General features: G+C 35.9%; 1 protein-coding gene across 1 annotated transcript in view; it reads right to left on the bottom strand.

Annotated features, from left to right (window-relative positions):
• Nucleotides 1-25,835, bottom strand: part of USH2A (usherin) — a 747,185-nt gene that overhangs the window by 508,474 nt on the left and 212,876 nt on the right. Inside the window, exons 15-19 of the mRNA XM_058533703.1 lie at nucleotides 22,531-22,689; nucleotides 15,359-15,853; nucleotides 14,057-14,326; nucleotides 12,161-12,330; nucleotides 5,735-5,879 (exon numbers count right to left, since the gene is read on the bottom strand). Of these exons, the coding sequence (XP_058389686.1) occupies nucleotides 5,735-5,879; nucleotides 12,161-12,330; nucleotides 14,057-14,326; nucleotides 15,359-15,853; nucleotides 22,531-22,689 (1,239 nt within the window). The remainder of the gene's footprint in view (nucleotides 1-5,734; nucleotides 5,880-12,160; nucleotides 12,331-14,056; nucleotides 14,327-15,358; nucleotides 15,854-22,530; nucleotides 22,690-25,835) is intronic.

Genomic DNA, 25,835 nt, shown 5'->3' with positions numbered 1-25,835 from the left:
ACCCTGTGGTCAAGTGGTTAAAGTTCCATGTGCTCCACTTTGCCAGCCCAGGTTCATGGGTTTGGATCCCAGGTGCAGACATGGTCCACTCGTCAGCATGCTGTGGAGGCATTCCACATACAAAATAGAGGAAGATTGGCACAGATGTTACATCTATCCTCCAATAGAGGAACACTGGCACAGATGTTTGCTTTTTCTTCAAGCAAAAAAAGAGGAAGATTGCCAACGGTTGTTAGCTCAGGGCTAATCTTCCTCACCAAAAAAAAAAAAAAGTTCACTCTCAGTGATCTGAACACCCCTGAAAATAGTGTATTTTAAAATAAATCAAACAGTAAGCAAAAATTGTTTTCCCATACTTTTGTCCTGCAAGTGACTTTATTCTCTGCCTGGCAGATGAAGAATCAGAGAGTTCTGGCAAAATGTATTAAGGGATTAAGAAATAAACATTTGCCCAGAAGAACACTAAAATAACTTTTCCTTCAGAAAAGAAAGGATTTCACACGAGAACAAAAAAGTTAATGTAATTTTTTAAAATGGAAATTGAGTAAATGGAAACTTTTGGCAAAGAACAAAGAACCACACATTTTAAATTTACCATCACATCTTCTCCTGGAACTACTCAATTCTTTACATTCCAGCTTCTGCTCCAACCATGCTAATTAGAGTGTTTCCCGGAGGGTCACTGATACCCCACTTTCCCTGTTGTTCACATTTCTCTTACTTTCCCGATAGGATGTGATGTTATAGACAACATTTTCCTTCTAGAATTCTCTCTTCCCTTGACTTTTGTGATACTGCTCTCTCTAGGTTCTTTTTCTAACTCTGACCATTTCTCTCTTCCTTTCCTCTTTCTCCTCAAATATAGGCATTCACTGAGATGTGAACTTTATTTTGTATTTTCTCTACCTTCATTAATTCATTATCATCCATAGTTTTAGCTCCCATCTATATGCAGATTATTACAAAATCTGCATCATTCTTAAGCTCCAAATTTGCATTTTCTGCTGCTGGCTGGTTATAATTGTCATGGATGTGTTTCTTTCAAATGATCTGACTTAAATTCTTGGGTTTATTTTTCCCATATGTTCTTTCTTCATCTTTCCCACTGTATTTAATGGCATCACCATGGTCTACAATATTTACTGTCATCTTCAATTATTCCCTCTTCTTAACCTGTGGATGTCTCTTCCTTGATCCCACTCCATTCCCTTCTTTCAATCTTTGCATTTATTTGTCTGATTTACTCCCTCATTGCCTCTTAGAAAAGTCTACCAGACTCTATTTACACCATGTCTTCTAATCTATTCTATACTCCACTGCCAGAGAAATCTTCGCAAACCCCAGCTTCAACACATCAGTACCTGGAACAATAACAGTACTAAAACAGTGAGTGACTAGCATGGTATATGTTCAGCAAATACCTGCAAACACCTTTACCAATCCTGTATAGTCCATCTCAAATGCCATTTAATCTAACTTCCCAATCTCCCAAATCAAAGTTATCTACCCCATGTTCTATGTTTCCATAACTTTCTTTTATCCTTCCCTCATGTCCCCATAATGTTAATCCCACCTTTTATATGTCAATGCCCGTAATGCAGACACCATTAAGGCATCTTTGAATGCATTATCTTTGAATCCGTCACAGTGCTTTCAATAGTAAACCCTTAATAGATACTTACTGAATTGAGCATTCACAACAAAATATGGTAACGATGCGGTTATGGTGCATTATTAGCCCTATGTTGCAAATACCAAATTTGAAGTTTTTGAGAAAAACTTTGAAATGCGTATCATAATTCTGAATGACATACTCCTTACAAAACTGAAACCTCATGCTTTTAGATTTTCGCCCTCCTACAGTTTATTTTTGCATTATAATCCTTAGTTTCAGGGCTCTCTATTGTAGAGTTACATTATAAAAATGTTATGGAACCACAGTTATAAAATAAACTTCCTGATTTTGATAACATTAGAAATTCTATAACATTTACATTGTGACTGATAAAAGCATTATACAATAATTATGACAATAATCACGAAAAAATAATTTTTATTGAAGATTGACTCTATGCTGGGCACTGCTTTAAATAATTAACATATGTTAACTCTTCTTAAACCTCATAAGAACTCTATAAAATAGGCTATTCTTATCTATAAATTGGAAAATGAAGGCACAGAAGTAACATAATTTACTCAAAGTCACACAGCTAGTAGACGGCAGAGCCCAAATTCAAGCCCTGGCATTTTGGCTTATCATTTTTTCCCCTAAATATCTGAATAAGCTTTTATTTTTAAAAATCAATTAACTTGCACATCTCATGGATTTCGGAGAATATAAGAAGTTTCCAAGTTCTATTTTTCAAGGGTAAAGAGGCAAAGAGAGAAATCAGAGGACTTAGATTAGTTTTACTTCACTAGTCTTCCAGTGGGCAGAAGTGGCCTTAAGTCTCTTCATCATTAACTAAAATGACAGCTGCACAGAGCACCCAGGTGCACTGTCTTCCATGCCACAGAACTTGTTGTTGCAACCAATGAGGATGATATCAGCACAGATGTTATCATTGGTGCATTGAGCAGGGGGGATTCTGTTTCATAGACATTTTTCCTGCTTTTCTCTTTTCATCTCCAGGAATCGTCTAGTCTCTGGGGACAGACATGTCTCCCTTCAGTTCCTTTAGTTTGTGTCTATGAAAAGACAGACCAGATGTCATCCAGAGGAGAGTTGTCTGTACAAACAATGCTAGGATCTACGGTGTGTGGTACAGGTGGGAGGTGTTGTGGTATGCAGCCTGAAGGAGAGAAGACTTGGGAGGAGGTATTGTTACTGAAAATGTTATTGGAAGTGATGTCATGAGGAAGATGAATTAGACTGAGGATGGCCCCCAAGGGAGTAGATGAGAATGTTGAATAGAAGCCACAGGGAGCTATTTTGGATCAATATAAGAAATCACCTTTTACAAGAGGTCTCTAAGCATGGTATAGATTTGCTTGAGAGGTAGTAGTTCCCCCACCACTAAAGATAGCAAACACAGGTTGGCAAACACTTGGGGGGAATGTTGCCAAGAATATATGATTGTTATCTAGATAGTCACACTAGATGATTTCTACATGTTTTAAAACCCTGAGAAGCCGTGATTTCAGTTCTACTCAGTCACATGGTTGGGAGCCCTCTATCTTCCACTATACCCCAGACCAATCTTCAGCTTGTGTTGTTTCTCTTTTCACTTTCTCTAGCCCATAAGACTGATTACTCTTTTAATATTTGTTCTCTAGTCTCAAATTGTGTCATTTTTCCAAAAGGAGATAGGGAGCCTTCCTCTGTTATCCATATTCAGAAACCCTCTAATAATATAGTATACAAAAATAAATAGGGCTGGCCCAGTGGCGTAGTGGTTAAGTTCACGAGCTCTGCTTCAGCAGCCTGGGGTTTGTGGGTTCGGATCCCAGGCAGAGACCTATACACTGCTCATCAAGCCACGCTGTGGTAGCATCTCACATACAAAATAGAGGAAGATTGGCACGTATGTTAGCCCAGTGACAATATCTTCCTCAAGCAAAGAGGAAGACTGGCAACAGATGTTAGCTCAGGGCCAAACTTACTCACCACAATAAATAAATAAATGAATAGTCCTATAGGAGAATAGTATTTTGTACAATCTAGGTACTTCATAAATGTATGCACACATATGAAATATATAGATTAAATATATAAAAATACAAAGAGTTCAGATATAGAGCTAATAAAACATAATTTCTTAGAATTTGGGAATCAGTCTCTTTGATGGAAAATTTGAAGAAACAAAATTACTTGGTTGAGATAATTTGAGCCAAACAAGTTTTTCCAGAACTAAAACAAAACTATAGAATTGGGCCTGAAGACAGTTAGGAAGAAGGTCTAGGGGATATTTTTATAGCTAAATATGTTCTTACGATATCTGTTGTTCATCTAGGAGTCCCTTAACCTTCTCACATCTGGATACTTCCTTAAAAAGCACCAAAAAACTAAGTCTTATTCAATTGCAGACAGAAAAACTGATTTGAAATATATTAAAAGCAGAGTAATTGAGTTATATAGGTGTTAGTAATATACATAATCAAGTTTGTGTGAATCTAGTTTGTTTTAAGTGAAGCAAGCAAAAATTTATACAAACCATTTCCTACTAAAATCATACTTGATAACAAGCCTTTTATTTAAATTTTATCAACTTAGGAGCTTCTTATTAATATAAATGAATTAATAATTATGCTACTGCCGGGAAATGCAAATCAAAACTACAACGAGATACCACCTCACAGAATGGCTATAATTAACAAGAAATAATAAGTGTTGGAGAGGATGTGGAGAGAAGGGAACCCTCACACACTGCTGGTGGGAGTGCAAACTGGATGCAGCCTCTATGGAAAACAGTATGGAGATTCCTCAAAACATTAAAAATAGAAATACTATATGACCCTGCTATTCCACTACTGAGTATTTATCCAAAGAATAGGAAATCAACAATTCAAAAAGATTCATGCATCCCTATGTTCCTTGCAGCATTATTCACAATAGCCAAGACATGGAAGCAACTCAAGTGCCCATCAACAGATGAATGGATAAAGAAGATGAGGTATATATATCCAATGGAATACTACCCAGCCATAAAAAAGACAAAATCAAGCCATTTGTGACAACGTGGATGGACCTTGAGGGTATTAGGCTAAGTGAAATAAGTGAGACAGAGAAAGACAAATACCATATGATTTCACTTAAATGTGGAAGATAAACAAGCAAACACATAGATAAGGAGAACAGATTAGTGGTTACCAGAGGAGAAGGCGGTAGGGGGAGGGTGAAAGGGGTAAAGGCACACACATGTATGGTGACAGATAAAAACTGGACTGTTGGTGCTATATACGATGCAGTCTATACAGAAACTGAAATATAATAATGTACATCTGAGATTTACACAATGTTATAAGCCAATATGTCCTCAACAAAACAATTTTTAAAAATTACGTTATATAAAAATATAACACCAGGACAACACAGTAATTCTTGGATATCTGCCTTTAGCCCCATAGGGCAGGAGTGGGTGGGCCTAACCCTCCTCCCCAAAAAAAAGGTCAAGATGGAGGGAAGAAGTTTCCTGAGTCCTCATAAAAAGCCTCCTAAACACTTCTAACAATTGTCGGGACACGGCTAGGACGTGGGGTCGTGGATGAGCCCTGGAGTCACTCTGCATCTAATTATATTTCTTATTATAACACAGCTGCAATTCAGGGCTCCTAGACACCTCTTAAACTGAAGTTTATTTTTTTTTGTTTAAAAATGTCATTAAGTAGTAGATCCTAACAACAATAAACAAACACATAGAGACAGAGATTGGATTGGTGCTTACCAGAGGGGAAGGGAGGAGGGAGGAGGGTGAAAGGGATAATTCGGCACATGTGTGTGGCGATGGGTTGTAGTTAGTATTTGAGTGGTGAACATGATGTAATCTATGCAGAAATAGAAGTATAATTATGTACACCTGAAATTTATACAATGTTATAAACCAATGTTACTGCAATAAACAAAAAATTTAAAAAAAAAGAAAAATGTCAAGGTAGGTAGTAATCAGGGTTAGTGAGGGAGCAGAAGAAAGAAGAAAAGATAAATATTAAATCCAAACTAGAGAAGGTGTTGAGCTTTGTAGCTGTTTGTTTATAAACACATAATATATTTTTCACGTCCATTAAAACATCTTACCTGCTGCTAATGTCTGCCCTGCTCCCGAAGCACTGGTTACGCAACCAATTGAATTGCAGAGAGAAATAGTAAAGTTGTATATCCTATAAGGTTTTAGTCCTTTTACAATATAATACAGATCTTGGGATTTCACAGCGTGGAACACCTTCAATGCAAAAAACAACAACAAAAAAGTCGTATAAGAGATAATCAGTGTGAGAACTAGAATCTTGGCAGTCAAAGTTGCATGAATTCAGACAGAGGGAATTATTGCCAACCACTACTAGGAAAAGGGATTTTTTTTTTTTGAAGAGTCTCAACAAGCTAGGTTTTAATTGATAATTGTACAATCACACTGTTTTATGAGGTAATAATCCAGTTCCTGAGTGGATAAATGAGGAAACCAAGTTATTGCCCCATAAAGCAGCATGGTGGTATGATTATTGTCACCAATGGTAGAGATAAAGGATGGTGACAAATTGTCATTGTTATCATGAAAAAGTCCAAATAAAACCAGGAGGCTTGGCCAAAACTAACCCAGTGCAGTAATCCCCACATGCCATTTGATGGGGCTGGTACAGAGAGATGTCACTATGTTAAATCAAACCCATCATTTTCTTAAAAAAAAAAAGCCACAGAAGAAAAAGGAAAAAAAAAGTAACATATTACTGAGCATCCACATGAGGTCAAATTTCAATTATCTTTCTTTTACAAATAAGCATATGTAGATTAGATCAAACAGTTACATTTTTTGAAATATTGTCTTTATCACACAATTTCAGATGACAATAGCAGATTTGAACAAAGGAGACAAAGGAACTCCATAGTCCATAAACAAGTAATTAAACGACCGGCACTGAGAGGTGGTCTCGTCATTATAACTAGAATTGATCAAAAGCAACCGTGTAAATTTACTTAGTCTGTAGATACAAAGACCACTGGAAATTATATTCAGGAAAAAAAGTCATTAAAACAGAGAGCATGACACCAAGCATGAGGACAAAACTTTTTTTCTAGAGGATATTGATACACATTCATATCAAACAATCTTCCATAAATATAAATACAGATAACTGTAAAAGTTAGTAACATTTGGAGTCATTTTCTAGTTATTTTCTCTTTAGGAGTACAATAAAATTCATTTAAAATATTTGCCTTGGTATTGACTTTAAAATTTTATAACCTAAGTGAGTCGTTCCAGAAAGCAGTGTGATTGGAATATAAATTATATCGTTTACATAACGTTTTTTAGAAATAAAGGTGATTTCAAAGATTCTAAAAATCTAGGCATAATTTAAAACTTTGGTACCATTTCCTTGTAATTACATTTAGAAATCAGAAAAACATCAAACACAGAATTATTAATCCTTTATCTCTCTAATTCTAAAATGGTTACTGAGGTCCTAGGGGCATAAACTTTTCTCTTCCGTGCAATGTGATTTAAAATTTTCTAAGAAAAATAAAACTTTGAAATGAGTAAAGCGTACTGAATATTGCTATAAAATTCATCCCACTTAGAAAAACCCTGGAGGGATTTAATGTAGATTTTTAGAAAATAAAATTGTTTTTAGGATAAAATACATTAAGGTATTTCCTATTTAATTTAGGAAATTGAATCCCTTTTAAATAAATTATTCTTTGCAGCAAGAACACATAATGAAATATAATAAGAAATAGAAAATGTTGGTTAATACTAATTTTGATGGGCTTGTATTTCTCTACATATGGTTGTTAATTTATATTACATGATTTTAAAAGATATATATCCTAGAGTTTAGGGCACATAAAATTACCACCCAGATAAACTTTGTCATTACCATGTATATATAGTCATTTTACATGTCTTAAAGGATTTATCTAATTGAAAATTTTCTTTGGGATAAATCTTTAAAGGGGAGGGAAGAACTCTGTAGAAGCTTGAAACCCTACACTGAAAATATTACCACTTCAATATATTTCCTCTGCCACATTCTTAGGCAAAGATTTCTTTTTTGTGTGTGTGTGTGTGTGAGGGAGATCAGCCCTGAGCTCACATCCGTGCTAATCCTCCTCTTTTTGCTGAGGAAGACCAGCTCTGAGCTAACATCTATTGCCAATCCTCCTCCTTTTTTTTTTCCCCCAAAGCCGCAGTAGATAGTTGTACGTCATAGCTGGACATCCTTCTAGTTGCTGTATGTGGGACGCTGCCTCAGCATGGCCAGAGAAGTGGTGGTCGGTGCGCACCCGGGATCCGAACCCGGGCCGCCAGTAGCAGAGCACGCGCACTTAACCGCTAAGCCACGGGGCTGGCCCCAGGCAAAGATTTCTTAACAGTTATTTTACAGTAGGCTTTCCCCAGAAATTTTTGCTATTTATTTACCAAGATTATAACAAGACACACTCAGGTCAGTGTGGATACAAATTTAACTATAGAGACAGTGAAAATTTTGACTTTGCCATTCTTGATTTCACTTTCTTGAATATATGATTAGGTAGATAGATATTTGTGGGGGAGAGAAAGTACAAGAAAGAGAATAAAGTGACATATCTATATCCTTATTCCAATTCAGCCTTCAGGAAAGGAATTTTAAACAAGAAAAAAAGATTATATATACATTTTTTTTTGTCAACAGAGAAAAAAGATTTATTTTTCTGCCCCATTGAATGATATTTATTTTATAAAGTGTAATGTAGTCCTATCTCATTAATAATAATCACTAATAATAACAACAATATCTAATATTTGTCAAGCTCCTTATGCTCCACAAAAACCATATAGCTAAGCAGAAACTGTTTTCCCATTTTACAGATGAGTAAAACTGGAAGCAGAGAGATGTGCGATATGGCTAGTAATTGGTAGAAGTGGGATACAAACAAACAAGTTGACTTTTAAGGCTGTATTTTGATAAACTATGGGTTTTTTTCTTATTTTTTTCTCTGGGAATAGAATACTATAGAACAGCAATAGTTGTTTTCAAACTATGTTTTATAAGAAAAGAACAGTTTACAAAGCAAAAGAGCAGCAAAAACAACAATAAAACAAAACATCAAGGATAAATATGGCATAAAATTAAGGACCAAACATAGCAGTTACAGCTGTAAATTTACCTTAAATCCTATAATATACTGGATAGGTAGGCTAAATTAAGTTAAAAGATATGTATTATGCTAGCTGTGTTTTAATCACCTGAGAAAGTTGCAAATTAGTACTTATATCCAGACTAATGGAAAAGTATAACAAGGTATCATCAATTATTTACTGGCTCTTTTTCTTCTCTAGTTTTGAGTTGTACATATGCTCTGTTCACTGAAAATGCTCAGAAATATTGGCAGATTTATTGGTAATAAGTTGAACAGTGTCTCCCAAAAATACTTATCCACCCAGAACCTTAGAAATTGTTCTTATTTGGAAATAGAGTCTTTGCAGATGTAATTAGTTAAATCATCCTGAATTTAGTGTGGGCCTTAAATACAATGTGATATCTTTATAGAAGAAATGAGAAGGACACACAGACACAAAGGAGATAGAGATACAGAGACGAAGGCCATGTGAAGACAGGCAGAGATTGGAGTCAGGCTACCAGAAACCAAGGAATGTCAGGCACCACCAGAAGCTGGAAGAGGCAAAGAAAGATTCTCTTCTAGAGCCTTTGGAGGGAAAACGGCCCTGCTGACACTTTGACTTCAGACTTCTGGCCTCCAGAACTACAAGAGAATAAACTTCTGTTGTTTTAAGTCACTCGGGTTGTGGTAATTTGTTACCGCAGTTCCAGGAAACCAATACAATGGGGTACAAAGGTCTAGCCTCTTGAGTTAATTTGGGAAAACCTTAAAAGGTCACGTCAGCTCCAGAACCACCCAGGATCAGTTTAGACCCTTTCATGATTGCATCACAATTCAGCTGCTGATTCTGCTCAGAGCTGCATCTCTTACTACTTTACACGTGCTGTTTCTGGGAGCACTCCCAGATAAACCTCTTGTACTCCATCCTCAACCACAGAATCTGCTTCCTGGGGAACCCGACCTAAGATAGTGGTAGCAGGAGTGTGCCCTAGGAAAGAGTGTCTGAAATGATATTTTGGAGCTGGATCACCAACCAGCTGGCTGGCAATGAAAACCTCATCCCAGGTAGTGGGTGGAATACTGATGACTCCTAGCATGACTTAGTGGTACAGTTCATAAACTTTCATGAACCGGGGTGAATTACCAGTGGAAGGAAGTTCACAGGTTTGGTGGAACTGGTAATTACACAGACTACTTTGGGGGAAGTAGTAATTACGAGGACCTTGGAATCAGATGGCTCTTGCTAGGTGCTATCAATGCATTGAAGAAAGACAAAGAAAATATGAAGGTCATTCTTTTAAGGCAAACTCTGAAATTTAAGGCAATCATCAATTAAAGGCAAATTGTGAAAACCTCCTTGGCAGTATTGGTTCTCTATATTAATAACATCTTATTAAATGAATCAGATAAGCAAGAAATGGCAGGTATGTAGAGGCCTTGGAAAGAATTATGTGCTCCAAAGAGTGGGAGATCAACTTTTTGAAGATTAAGGGGTCTGCCACATCAGTGAAGTTTTTAGGGGTGCAGAAGCCTGAGATGTGCCAGGACATCCTGTCCAAAGTAAGGTCAAATTATTGCATCTGGCATTTACCACCACTAAGAAGGAAACAGAATGTCTAGTAGACCTTCTTAGGTTCTGAAGAGAGCATATTCCACATTTGGGAATACTATTCTGACCAAGTTGCTGAGTAACATGGAATGTGGCCAGCTTTGAGTGCACTGCAGAGTGCACTGCAAAGGATTCTTCAGCAGGTCAAGGCTGTATTGCAAGCAGACCAGCAACCTGGGAGATAGAGCCTAGTAGACCCATGGTACTAGAGGTGACTATAGTTGGAAAGATGCTGTCTCACAGCATCTCTTATAGGGCAAGCTCCCAATAAGAGAATCACAAGTTACCCTCATAGGGTGTGGAACAAGGACCTGTGACATAATGGAAATTAAACACCATTTGCTAGACAGCTCCTAGCATGCTATTGGGCCTTGGTTAAGCAGTGCATCTGACTATGGAACATCAAATGACCATGCAGCCGGAGCTAGTCCTCATGAGCTGGGTTCTGTCAGACATGCCAAGTCTTTAGGTCAGGTGGGCCCAACAGAAATTCATCATAAAATGGAAGTGGCTATCTGGGAATGGGCATAAGCAGAGCCAGAAGGCATAATATGCTGTGCAAGCAGGTAGTTCAGACTCCCATGTCATCCACCATTCTTATACAGGTGGCTCAATCTCAACTCATACCTATGACTCCTTGGACGTCCCTCAAGAGCTGAGGAAGTAGAAAAATGTGGTTTGGTTCACAGATGGGTTATCTTAGTATGTAGTTGCAAGTCAAAAATGGGTGTTGGCTGCTCTCTAGCCCCATTCGGAGATGGTCCTAAAAACCAGCAGTAAGAAGAAACCCTTTCAATGGGCAGAACTTCAGGCAGTGTACCTCGTTCTCCATTTTGTGTGGAAAGGGAGGGGTCTCAAGATAGATGACACCTGGACTATACAGCAGTGGTTTGGTTGTATTGATCATGGGCATGAAAGAGAAAATACTGGAAGATCAGGAACCGGGAAGTCTGAAGAAGAAGACTGTGGATAGGCCTATGGGAGAGGGCATCAAGTATGAAGATTTTTTTATGTCATGTTAATACCCAGCAAAGAGCACCTTCCTCAGAAGAGGTGCTAAACAGCCAAGTATGCAGAATGGCTTGTCTCATGCTGGTAAAATAGGCTAATGGGGAACGTTGGCCACATCATAAGCTGGGGGGTAACGAGAGCCTCCTATCCTCCAGGATTGGTATATATATCAAATGAATGAGATCATGTACATAGCAAGCCTCAGTAACTGTTAGCTATGATTATTATTCTCATTACTGCTAGCTGGAGTGTGAATTACTAGAAGGCAATATGTCACTAAAAATCCCAAACCTTGAACGTGTTAATAACCTTTGCTGTAAGCTGTGATAAATTCCATTCCTCAGATTTTTTTCTTAGGAAATAAAAATATGCAAAATGTATATAAGATGTTCTTATCCATTTTGTTTATATTTCCAAAAGAATTAATACAATATAAATATCAACTGACTGTGAATTGGTTAAATACATTATTATACGTCCAAATAATATGATAGTACGCAGCTACTTAAAGTCAGCTTCTTGCAAGAAATTTAAGGATAAATGTTAAGTGGAAAAAGCAGATTTAATTACACAAACTCATACAACTTTGTTTCAATATATGTTTATACAAAAAATAAATGATATAAATCTATAGAGCCTTGTACACATACTATTATATTAAAAAACAAATGTCCCATTTAAGGAATGTATAAGGGAGAATTTTGTCACAGAATTTTGCAAACTCAGAAAATATCAAAATGAAGACAATTCAATTCTGAAAGGACATTAGTTGAAAATAACAATACCTGTGAAAACACCATTGGAAGAAGTTGTTGAGGTGATTGTTCAGAAATCATATTGATGTTATACCCCACAACTTTTCCTCTTGCATCATTATCTGCTGGCTTCTCCCAGGATACGTTGAGGGAATATGGCGAGAGTGGAAAGACTGAGGGACGGGCCATGAATACAGGCGCTATCAACAATAACAATAACAACAGCAAAACAATGAAGGCTATGCTCATAGGTTTTCAAACTGAATTCACACATTTATTCTAGTTTCTGTTTATTCCCATTCCTTACACAATATTTTGATTTTTAAAAACCGAGGAATATACTGGTGTCTATAAAAACAATTCACTTCTTTGATGTTATCTGCAAGGATGTTCTCCATCTTCTTACTACCAGCAAAGATATTTTCCATTTACAAAATAAAAAGCATACAGGAATTTGCTCATGTTCATAAAAATAAATAGTAGATAATTGGGCAGGAAACTATTGGTCTCATGAAGTGTTTGAAAGAAGTCTAGAGCTCAGGGCCAGTCTTCCTCAGCAAAAAAAAAAGAGGAGGATCGGCATCGGATGTTAGCTCAGGGCTGCTCTTCATCACCAAAAAAAAAAAAAAAAAAGACAGAGAAGAAAGGAGAAGTCTCAAAAACCGAATATATCTCAGTCCACAAAGTTCAGAACAATGCTAGGGACATATTGGATTTCTTAGGTAGAGAAGTATTTCACTGAGCCAACCCGACACAGTTGGGAGAATATTATTCTTCAGAAGAGGTAAATCTAAAATGTTCTAACTAACTCCAAAGAAATTTTTAAAGTTTTTGATAAATCTTGATTGAAATGTTCAGGGTACATACACACACACATTCTCCCCCTGCCAACCTTGAGATCTTAATATGGATTTTAAATGTGCTAACCAAAGGCGTATTATCAAAGGACCTCATCGCACCTTCATTAGCCAGCGACCCATAAGATTATGAGGGTCCAGTATTGCAGCTTCACCCATTATTTTTCATTTCTGACCTTGATTTTCCCCTTCCAGAATGCCATGGCTCATCACTTGTGCTATCACGGCACTATTATTTGTCCAAGATGGCTGGTAGTCGTTAAGAGATACTCAAGCACAATGCACATTTTATTCATGAAATGATTCCCTCGGACATCAACCTAAAGCTACTCTTATCCTCCAATAGTCCTAACAGACCCAATTTAAATCAGGACTTGGGTTTCTTTGAACATTCAGAGATTCAAAGCATAACAAAAGAGTCTTTTTTTGTTAAACACTCATGACATTTGAAGTGTTTTAATGTAAAGAGTAGGGTGAAGAATTAAAAATATCTCCATTCCCTTAGCAAAGATATCTTAAGAAAATTAAAAATTTTCACCCTCCCTCTTTCCCATATTGCCAATTGCTTATGAGCACATTTGTCAATTAATTACAGATTTTGATATCCAGGATTTTGTCATTAGGTACAATCTAGTACCCAAACTATTTGTTTTGGAAAGAGAAATAAAAACAAAATCAGATGTGTAAAATTAGTAACAGTTATCTTTTTCATTGAACATGAATTGTGCTGAATTTGGAGCAAGATAGGACATATGCCAACCCACTTCCAGACTGGAAACCAATTGCTAATTTTGGCAAACGTTCCCAAAAGACTATAACTATAGTTAAGTCATTTTTCCCCCTTGAAGTATTGACTAACACATTTATTTTTTCTTTCTTAAAACTTACTGAAAGTACTTTATGACCTTAAGTTATTTATGTAACCAACAGATATATTAAATTTTTCCTTGGCCTATGTAAATTTATAATTCTTGCTTTTCAAAATGTACTTTAGTGCTGTTGACTTTCATTTGAGGGGATATTTTCATTCAGGAGTTTTAAAAGTAGAGTGCAAAGCATTCATCTTCACCTGATTCTCCCGTTCTTTCTGAAGTCCAGGCAGAAGACACAGTACCGGCCATATTCACAGCTAAGACTCTAAACTCGTACGTGGTATATGGCTCCAAGCCAGTGATGGTTGTGGTTGTTTGAGGAGGTTTTAATGCATTTTCATTGGCTGATTCTGCAAATGGTTGAGGACTAAGCCAGCCACTGCTCTGAAAAACTTGACGTTGTGCTGGCGTGGTTTCTCCATTAGATCTCAATCTTTTCATGTATAGCTCATATCTTATAATTATTCCTAGAAAAGCGAAACAGTGAACCAAGATGACTCATCAGACAAATGGACTATTTGGGGGGTGGGGTGGGGTTAGGTCAGTTAAAGAGTGCTGGTTTTTCATTATTCTTCTGACTAGATTACCTGTCCATTTCTTTAGTAATCTACATAATAGATACTTATAAAAGACAACAAACTGATGGATAGATAAATGTATGAAATACTACTAAACAGCATATTCATGGGAAAAACAAAGCAAAAGGGAAATGGTACAAACACAAAACAGCAATAATTTATGATAGGTAAATTCAATCTTTTTCATGATGAATGGTCATAATTTCTACTAAGAATGGCTATTTCTTTTTGGTAATTTGATCATTGTACCTCCAATTTGTATATTTTCAAATTTGGGGATTTTAATTTGATTATCTGTTTAACATAAGCCCTGTTTGCATAAATATTAGAATACTAAAGTTAATTTCTATCTAGTTTTATCAAGTAACTTAAAAAGTCTAAGAAAAAAGGTTTTACCATAATATGTACATGATATTAATTACTAAAAATCTATGAACGTTTGTCTGACCTATATAACCAAGGGTTCAATTGTATGAACACAAAAATTAACTTAATGGAGTCAGCTAGCTTATATACATATTTTTTGTATTATTTTATACACTTTTCTCGCTTAAAAGAGAAAATTTACTGCTTATGGGTGCCCTAACTTGTGACACAGTCAAATATAATGCATTTCATAGATGAGTTTCAAATTAGAAACATCATTTGTGTTGTGGCAGATGTCATTAAGAGCAAAGATAATATTAGCCTTTTAAGGGGCACTTTAAATGAATGGAATTTGTTATTAGATTAAAGAAATAGACTTGTTCTACTAACCAGGACAAATAGTATCTTATCTCTTTAGAAATTGTTTCTCAATTATTGTATCCTACAGATATAAAAATGAATACAATTGCCAGACTCTTACTGCACATTTCCACATGCCTAGATTCTCATTCATGTTTTTCCCAAGAAAGGGAAATCGAGGCCTTGAATTCCTACCATTTGGTTCCATTGGTGGAGACCACTCTACATGAAGCTCTGTGGCACTGATCTTCCGCACCTCAGGTGGACCCAGCCTTCGGGGAGGTGCCTGGGCTGTGGTCACTGTAAGGGGCGAGCTGTGTAAACAGCCCCCACTAGTACATGCCTGGACAGAGAAATGGTACTTGGTGAATGGAGCCAGATTCCAGACAGTAGCTGACGTTTCATGACCTTCATAGGGAACACACGGCTGGATGCCACCTATAGGAGCACAGGACAAAATATATTTCTCAATGGGACCAGAACGATTTGAAGGTGCAGTCCAGTAGAGTGTCACAGAGTCCGAGCTAACAGGAGGGATATAACTCAAGTTCAATCTTCCCTCTGGGACCCCTGGTCTTGTCCTGTAAGTGACAGCTGCACTCCTTGTTGAACCATGCACATTGGTGGTCTCGATGTAATAGGAATATGAGGTATATGGTGACAGGGCAGTGTCTAAGAAGTACTGAATATCTGAAATTAAAAGAAAAAAATAGAAAATAGTTACATTCCACAAATCGGTAAGAAATCATTTTTAATTATTTTCCTATTATGTGACTTAACTACATAAGCTATACAGTCCACTCTTTTGAATAAGAGTACGGTTCATATTTTAAAACTAAGATAAAGCAAACACTGGGTACGTTTATTGTGCAGTATAATGTAAGACAAGTCCCTTTTGTAAAGAAGAATACTTAGACATTTGTTTAAGCTCTTCTTTTGGTCTTTATGTTACTACAGAGCTGTTTTTATAGAAGAGGTAAGAGAAAGTTTTTGCAGTCGTCTGAAACAGAAATAACTATGTTTCTTCTACGTAACCTGTTTGTTTTTTAAACACTAATACACTAGACTAAGAGTTGGCAAACCACTGCCACAGGCCACATCTGTCACCTGGCCAACATCTTGACTGGAACCTCTCCTGAATTTCTGTCCCATGGAAACTGTGAAACTACTAACATTTATTGTTGCTTTAAGCTGCTAAATTTTGGAGACAATTGTTATCAGCAATGGAGAATTTACACAAGAGAAGTCCCGGGTAAGTAGGACATCGAGACATGAAGAACTGTGAAGAGAGACAGAAGGTAGAAAAAAGAGGTTAAAAAAAAAAGATAGGGAGTGGACACGATCAGGCCTATGCCTGGACTTCCCATTCTCTGAGGACAGTAAGTGTACTGTAGGATTGTGAAACATACAAATGCCAGCTAGTGAGGAGAAATGTTTACAGGTTCCAGCTCCATTATCACAAAGCAGGCAATGAAGAGTAGGTTTGAAACTGAGAGGCAATAAATTGGTAGCTTGAACAAGTACACACTAAAAAGTATTTTATCAGACTGTGGTCCTTAGGTAAATTCTTGGGAAACATTTCCTAGGGAAGCATATAAAAGTATTGATGTGTTATTTATAATAGGAAATGTTTAAGTAAATCAAGGTGGAATTTCTTAATGGGTAATACTGGTCTAATATTAATTTGTTACATTAATAGGATTCTAATATTATGTAGCTATTTAAAACAATAGTGATGAAGACCATACAGCAATATGAGAAAAAATATACAATGCAATACTGCATTTACTTGAATGTAGTATACACTGCTCCAAAAATTTTCCAAAATGAAATTAGTCATTGTACTAGAAAGCTGGAACTGTGATGCTTTAAGAAAACTTTTTCTTTTAAGCTTTCTTAATTAGATGTAACTCTTATAACAAAAAGACACACGCACCAAAACCAAAATCACTATTTAGACAAATGATTGCACAAGAACATCATGAGATTCCCCTTTAGAGATATTAATAACAATAACCATATACACTGATTAATTTCCTTCCAAGTATGTTTAGTACAAAATACCAAAAAATGTTTTCTCATCGATATTTAATTCTTATCTCCTGTATTAGTGAGTTTTTCTATTGTGAAATCAAACCAGGGAACTCTTACCTTCTGAGAACCTAAATGATCTGAGAAAAATCCAGATTCCTACTCTCCTATTTCCTTACTTTTCCCGCACTGCAAAATTGAAATGGGTTGCAGGGCAGAGGGGTGTGGATATTCAGTTTTTCAAAAAGTGCAGTGAGCATGTTAAAACGGGATAGGAGCGGGAGAATACGATGAGATTTCATATTTTCTTGGACATAGAAGAAACAAAACTAGCCATGAGCTCCCGTTACAACACACATATGGTATATATATATATATCCCTTAACATAACCCTTCTCACATTTTATTTTAATAGCTTGATGAACTTTCTTTCTTTGACACTAGACTTGACGTTCTGCGAAGCAGAAACATGTCCTCCTTACTCCCTGTTGTATTTGTAGCACATAGTAGAATCTCAATAAACATTTGTTAAATCAATCAGTGAAATCGATGGATGAAATTCATTATGACTCTTTAGAAAAAAGTGATATCCTCCATGAGAAAGATTTGCTTGTGATATATTGATATCAGTTGGTAAACAGTTTCATTCTATCAATTATTCAAATGACTACTACATTGGTTTGAAATATATTAATTGAACATCATACTTGGTAATAATATTGTTGTCACAATGGGAAAATAAGGGAAATTTCTCTGTCTATAATAGCCAGCAAGGAGTTACTATTACATATAATAGTCATGTCAATAAATATTTATTAAATTAAATTTATCTGTATTCCACACGATACTATTGAAAATATTCACAAAATTTGAAAAAAAATCATTGAAGGCTAGAAAAATGATGGAAAATGCTCTATTTAACATTTCAAAAGCTAAAACCTAAAAGATGAAACTAAATATCTGCTAAATATTCCAAGAGACTGGCATAAGCTTAAACTGGAAGTTGGAAGACATATAATCTGATGATGATTAAAAGAAGTTCAGCACTTCCTGGTTGCTTGTAGCATTTGAGAAAAGGAATATAATCCCAAAAGATCAAAATCTATCAGAGCAGTCTACTTGATAAGTAATTAGAATAATTATAGAATTAGGATGGCAATATATATTTGGGTAGGAATATTTGTATACACAACATATAGTGTGAACTAAATAAATGAAATTGAAAGAATATAAATAGGATTTCCCTTAATGTGGTCATAACAAAAAAATAATACTCAGGTTAAAAGAGAACTTATATCAAGCAGGTTGCTTTCCTTTGTAAGGATAAGAATTAGCTCTATCTTTCACTGTGAATTTGGAAAATTGTTCTCCTTCCACAAACTTCTGCACTTCAGGACAACATTCACACTCCTTGCCTCAGCTCTTATTCATGGTCTTCAATACACACCCTGGTTTGCGGGACACCCCCTAACGACCCCCCGACCAAAGCTACAGGGAACTGCTCAAGTTTCCTGAATGTGCCTTATTTTCTCATACACCTTCATGCCTTTTCACATACAATTTCTTCCATGAGAATTATTCTTCCTCTACTACAGTAACCAGTTAATGCAGCTCACATGTCAGCTCCTTGTTGGGAAACTTGCAATGGTTCTCAGTCACCATCTCTGCCACGATAGGCATGGTTGCCTCTCCCCACTCTCAGTACTCTATTAATACTCTAAGTCTACTTTACTTCAACACTGAATATATTATATTGTAATTTTGGTTTACTTATCTATCTCCACTCTCAATAATGAGAACTGTTCCTTCCATCTTTGTATTTCTAGTGGCTCATACCATTCCTGATCTGGAGTAAGCGCTAAATAAAGTTTTATTGAATAAATGAATGAATGAATGATTTTTCCATGTATATCCAATTTATTTTTCTAGACAAGAATATTAAGAGCCTTATAAAAACAGTTGCCTGTTATCTTCTGTTTTATTTCTCATTCCCTTCTTATATTTTCTGTTTGTTTCTCTTAGAGGCAACTGAACTATCTTACCACTTGTTACATTGATCCCTTGATGTGGTATGGAATAATAAATGATAATAATATTAAAGGTAGAAATGAAATCCCAGGGTTCGCTAAGATATATTGTTCTCAAAAACTCTACACTTAAACTGTGTTAATGTCTCTAGCTGATGTAAGCAATGGTCACATGTAGAAATATTCATCCTCTTCATTTCCCTACAGAAGGACTTTTTTAGAGTAACATCTCCCCACTAGTCTAGAGGACTATCTTCCCTCTTATGGCATCCCAAGTGAGAAATGATTTAATTGATTGCAAATTGGGGAGTGGGGAACAGAGCTTGCTCAGATCAGCCCACTGATTTTTCTCTTTTCTAATCTGTCTTCCTGCAGGAGAGAGGGTGTATTCTCCAATCTGGCTTTTATCAGTAATGCAGATGATTTTTATTTTTAATTTCCATCTTCCTGACTCCTACATTTAGTTTTCCTTTAGTTCCAAACTCAAGTAGGAAAAAATAGTGTGATTTATTGATCACTCCCTAAAACTGCTACACTGCACTGAAGAGTGCGATTTCCTACAATAGCTGTTCTCTCCACACCTATGACACAGAAAATACCTATAGGCAAACCAGATGGGGGCTACAGTGGAGACGATATTAGGTGCTGATTATGTATAATTCCCAATGTGCTAATTTGACCTCTATACCTTTCTCTTCTATTTTTGAAAGCTGATTATGTACAAGCTTGTGAGCATGCAAATTTTACTTATCTTTTAAAAGTTTATTATTAAAACTTTGAAATTATTTCACCATTATTACTGTGCTATTACTAGTAACAAATACTTTGCAGCCTTTAAAGATGATAACACACTAGTGTGCATGATCTTAGTTTGGAAACTATTGTCCTAGAGAATCCTATAGTGCATCAGGCAAGCTAGGAAAAGTTTTTATTCTAACAAGGAACTCTATAATGGTCTCAACCAAATGATTAAACTTGCTTGGAAGACAACACTATTAATTTTCTTTGAAAAGTTCAATGATTCTCCACCTATAATTCCAAATGCCTTTATTTAACCCAAAGATTTGTGTTCATCCAACTGAATATAAGTACTGTTTCCTTTTCATATTACACACACTGGAAATAGAGTAATAAACATGAGGGTATTATTAGAATGATACAAAGTTCTGACAGCATTAACCAATTGTTCTTACTGCTCAAATGCCATCATGCAGATAATTTTCACATCATTAATTATAGTGATTGTCAAGAAATGCCAGAAGTGGCATTTTTTTAATGAAAAATAAGGTTTTAGGAAATAATACCTTGCTTAATAGGATTATATAAATGTCTGATTAGTGAATGAGCACACATTTATTATGTAAGAAACTGTTATTTGGATTCTATATAAGTGAAATCATGAAAAAGAGCCAGTGTTTTATTCACATGTAATTATCTATAAAATAGATCACAATATGTTACTATGGAAAACATCTTCTGAATTGAAGGATATCATTGAAGTTTAATTTTATTATTGAATTAAGCTGTATGGAAAATAGAGTGACCCTAATTCACAACTTCAGAAATAATTCAACCAGTGTTATTGTCATCTTCAAAATCATTTTCAATATTTTTATAACTCTCTCTTCCCCATCACAAAAGTTTAAGTTTCAGGACACCTGGATCATGCTGATATTTGGAAGAAAATAAACATTCTAGTAGCAGGTTTTTAGGATGCTTTGCCAACATGGCAGATGTAGACAGATGTTCATTTCCCTTTGCAATCTGCATCATAAAGTTCAGAGTCTCCATTAACTTCAAAGAAGACTTAGAGTCCTGAAGAGACATTTAGAGTTAACATAATAAAAAGTGCTGGACATAATAATGTAGGCGCATGTCATACAGAATTAGGTGCAAAATATAATCTACTAAAATATATACAGAATAAACCTGTATGCGATGCAGAAGTTTTAAAGCCAATCAATATGTTAAAACAAGGCATCCTCCTAACCATTTTGAGGAAGATTATGGAACTTCAGTATTTCTACATAGCTTTATACACTTTTCTGACTAATTAAGCATGTTAAAGACAATTTGGAAAATCGGGTATTAAATAAAGAGAACAAAATGGAAACTTGAATTGGAATCACTGTTCCAATGTTTCTTAAACCACTTCCTTAAACTAGCTTATAGCTAAACATGACTACAAGCAAAAATCAGAGAAGATAGAGCTGGAAAAATGTAAAAATTTCTACTCATTCTGTCTTGAGGGAAACCGTATCTAAAACATCTGAGTAAATATTTTTAAAGACAACAGGTCTCAACAGTTGGCTTTCTACAAGTTCTTTGAAAATCTTCGTAAAAATTCTAGATGCAAAGATAGTCTTCATGGTTTGTTCACATCCTTCCTCTTTCAATTTAAGTTCATGTTGTGTTCTATCTTTGTGAAAATAGCAACATATGCATAAAATTACATTATTTGCTTAAATATTAGTACTCTGATTCTACTTTTTTAAAAGCTCATTTTTAACTTGAGAATTTTAGAAGTTGAACCTACTATAACAGAAATATTATTTGATAAATTTTCTGTAATCCTTTCACCTAGAGAAAACTATAGGTCAGTTTATTGTCTTCCAGTATTTTTACATATTTTTAAATTAAAATAAAATTCACAGATTGTTTCAATACCTTTTAATTATCTTAAACAATATGTCATGAACATTTTCCATTCATTGATATGTAAACTAAGATATCATTTTACAGGACATCATACACTGCAATTTACATAACAACGTACCAGGATTCATGTACTTATTGAAAGATTTTTGAATGCCTGAATTTTTCCAATTTTTCACTAATACAAATAATGTAGGTATGGACAACTTTTGTGATTGTGTCCATTTATGACTATTCATTTGAGACAAACTTCCTAAAGAAGGGTTGCTGAGTCAAATGGCATGAAAAGGGGAAGGTTTTTCATACATTTTAACAATTTATCCTGCATGAAAAATTGTACCAATGAACCCACACAGATATCCCAGCAGTTTATGTTAAGTTCCAGCTCTTCTATATCCTCATCAGTGCTGGATAGGGTCGTTTTTTTTTCATCTCTGAGGCTCTGATAAGCATTAAAGGCTTATCAAATATAAGTATCTCATTTTTAGTGCATTTCTTTGATTAGTAGTGAGATTTGTAATTCTCTCTCTGCTTGAAACACTCTGTGTAGACAGAGGAAACCACAACAACATTTATCCTCAGTGTCAAAGAACTTAACTGATGTATCAATTCTCAGAATATTATATCTTTCCATCACCAAACCATTAAACTCACTGTATGGGTATTGATCTTCAGTTGTGTAGATTTCAAAACCATCCCTGAATAAACTGTAAGTAAGCCAATGGGCATTCGGAGAATCAGGTGGACTCCAGGAGAGATTGATAGCAGAAGAACTTTGAACTTTTCCTCTGGGTGGAGGTTGCTGGGATGGAGCTAATTACAATGGAGAGAGCAGTTATTAGCAAAGGCAATCAATAAGCACACAAGTAAACTGAAGTAAGACACCCAGCAAAGAGGTCTTTCTGATTCAGGATTACTTTATCAAGAAGACTTGTGGTTTACCAAGACATTAATAAACAAAAGGTATACATCATGAGTTCTCTAAAACAAAGCTTTTTATCTACATGCATAAAACAAATTCGTAGGTCAATGCAGCTGACACAAATACGGTTGGGGAAAAAAACCACAAAAGTTTACATTAAGCATTTCTTTGTCTTTTTTTGAGAAACTATTCAAGGATGCATAACATTTATTTTCTACCTAATTCATTTAAAAGTTAATATACGTAAGTTCCACTGAAACTTGAAATAATCAAGTAGCATAATTTTTGGATTTTTAAAAGGAACTTTTCCATTCCATTAAGCACAATGCCTCATCTTGCTTCACAGAGCACAGTGTAAAAGAAAAAATAATAGTTGGTGATACAAATAGCTATGGATGTTATGGATGTTAAATAGTCTAAATATTAGCAAGAAAGAGTTTGAATGTACTATGTGAACACATCCACACCTGTTACAGGTGCTATGATTGCTTACAACACCTGTTAGAGGTGCCACGATTGTTACAGGTAAGATGATTGCTTCCATCAGCACATAACAGCACTCATCTCACTGTTTTAGTTATATTTTGTATAAGATAAATATATACCATGAAAACACTGTCTCTTATCACTGTATAGTTTCCTTAGTCTCCCTATTTTTGAGAGTAAGCCTTCTATTTTTTCCCCAGAGTACCTAAAGAAAAAGAAAGTCTAACTATTTTTTAAGAACAGTCAACCAGCAGTTTATTTACCCTCTTCTGGTTTAACAAGATGCATAATCCTCCATCCATTTAGAGAAGCATAATCTAATCAGACTTTCTCATTAAATAAGATGTCAAAGGTACAGGTTGCTGTGTTAACTTATTTTCTAACCATTAATCTTTTAGTTAAAAAAGTTTTTTAAAATCATGAATCAGTCAATCAAATAATGATCAATATTTTTATATGAAATAGCCGCAGTCACTAGGTGACAGTCAAGGTTTCAGGAGAAAAGAGAGAGTACATTCAAATTAAGTCATTTAATAAAGAGCTTAATAAAGAAACTGTTTTCAAAAGGGTAGGCAGAGTGTAAGAAAACCAAAAGAAAGGGAGCAATACTCTAGAATATGGTAACAGCAGAGCTCTTTTACTATTCGTGTCAGAGGGCCTCAACACCACTCCCCACCCCCCAAATTCAAAGATTCACAAGGAGGACGCACAGGGCTCGTAATATATAGTCCTACTCGTGGCTAAGATTTCTTACAGCAAAAGGATACAGAGTAGAATCAACAGAGGGAAAAGGCACATGGGTGAAGTCCAGGGGAAACCAGGCACAAGCTTCCAGTCACACAGGATCCGCTTAATCCCCCCAGCAATGCATTGTGACAATGTGTGAAATGTTGCCAACCAGGGAAGTTCATGAGAAATTCAGTGTCCAGGGTTTGTATTGGGGGATGTTCACACGGGCAGCCTCTGTCTGGCATGTGCCCCAATTCCAGACTCCCAGAAGGAAGGCAGGTGTTAAGCATAAACCATACACTTTGTAGAAAATTTAAAAGACAGGGAGCCACCCTTCTCAGTGCTGAGGACGGTGGGAATCCTCACAAAATCCAAGTTGCCAGAGTCCAGGCAAAGGCCAACTTTGCAGTCAGGTCTTTGTAAAGATACGCAGTCAGGTTGCTATGTTTTCTTTTTTCTACGCAATAGCCCTAGCTTGTAGGGACACGGCACTCGGAGACAGAAAGGGTTGTACGGAGAGCATCACTGGACTGGAGCTGTGGCCACTCATAGGGGATGCAACCAGCTCAAGTCCACTCCTACACTGAGATGGGGACCTGGGAAGTAAATATTCCGACTTCCCTTTCTGCCAGCCCTCCAGATGACTGGTATGGTCCTGCTCATAGTTGAACTGAAAGTCAGAGGGCAAAGGACCCTGCTGATGCAGACCATATAAAGTCTTGGGGGATAAAGCAGGGTGAGGGAGGGAGTAGTAAAGGGAAGTTATCCTGCATACCAGGCAAAGACTTTCAACTATGAGCTATCACTAATTCATCAGTACTCATGAGTGATACACTCCATTTTAAAGACGTGATATACTCCATTAATAACATTTTAAGAAAGTATTTCAGAGCACTGAATTGGAAATGTATAAAATTCCATATATTATACATAGGCTTCCTAAAGACAATGTCTCTAATCCTATGGTAGATAATATTGACGTCATATTTTTCAATAAAAATATTCAAACCAGATGCACTCTCATTCTTACTCTTTTATTTATCTTTTTTTCTCCTTTGGAATTTGCATTTTTATATTCAAATTCTAACTGTCCATATGCCTATTTAGATACAGGACAAGAGAAGTAACAATCTCAAACAGGACACACGAAAAGAGAATTATTTCCAAATAGCACCTAATGTGTTTGAATCCAAGGATTTTCCGTATTTGACATGGTCACTTTGATTGGTTAGACACCCACAGTGCATTTGACCTCTCAGTGAATTTTAATTTAGGGCTCTAAATCCTGTTGTTCTTGTTGGAACCACAAAGATTCATAAACTGTTTCATTCATAGCACTCTCAAAGAGCCTTGCAATCCACGGTAATTTAATATTTTTTAGTGAATATTAGTGATTACATCTAAAACTCTGCATGCTATCAGGAACACAACAGATTTCAGAGTTAGAGCAACCAAATCTGACCCTCAGACTATTGTCTAAGACAGCAAAATACTTTTGGGATGACTGAAGAGAGATAGATGTTTCAGTCCCATGTCAAAGGGTGTAGAAAATGATTTGCATTACATGAAAATCTCCTCTGCAGCAAACATATTGACACACACACACATACAGACATAGGCTCTTTCAAATGTTTCAAATTTACTTGTTATGACCATCTCTAACCACAATCTCATCCAGCTTGACAGTATAAAAGAATAGTGCCTGTGTGACATTTAAATGAGAATTTTCATAGACCTGAAGGTTTAGATGGTTCAATACCATTCTAAGAATAAATATTATGAAATTCTAGGCATGAGATAAGTTGAACTCACTCCTTATGTG

Source organism: Diceros bicornis, chromosome 38, assembly GCF_020826845.1.
Source record: "Diceros bicornis minor isolate mBicDic1 chromosome 38, mDicBic1.mat.cur, whole genome shotgun sequence".
Lineage (NCBI taxonomy): Eukaryota > Metazoa > Chordata > Mammalia > Perissodactyla > Rhinocerotidae > Diceros > Diceros bicornis.
The sequence above is the reverse complement of the archived record's forward strand: the minus strand, read 5'-3'. Positions and strand labels throughout refer to the sequence as shown.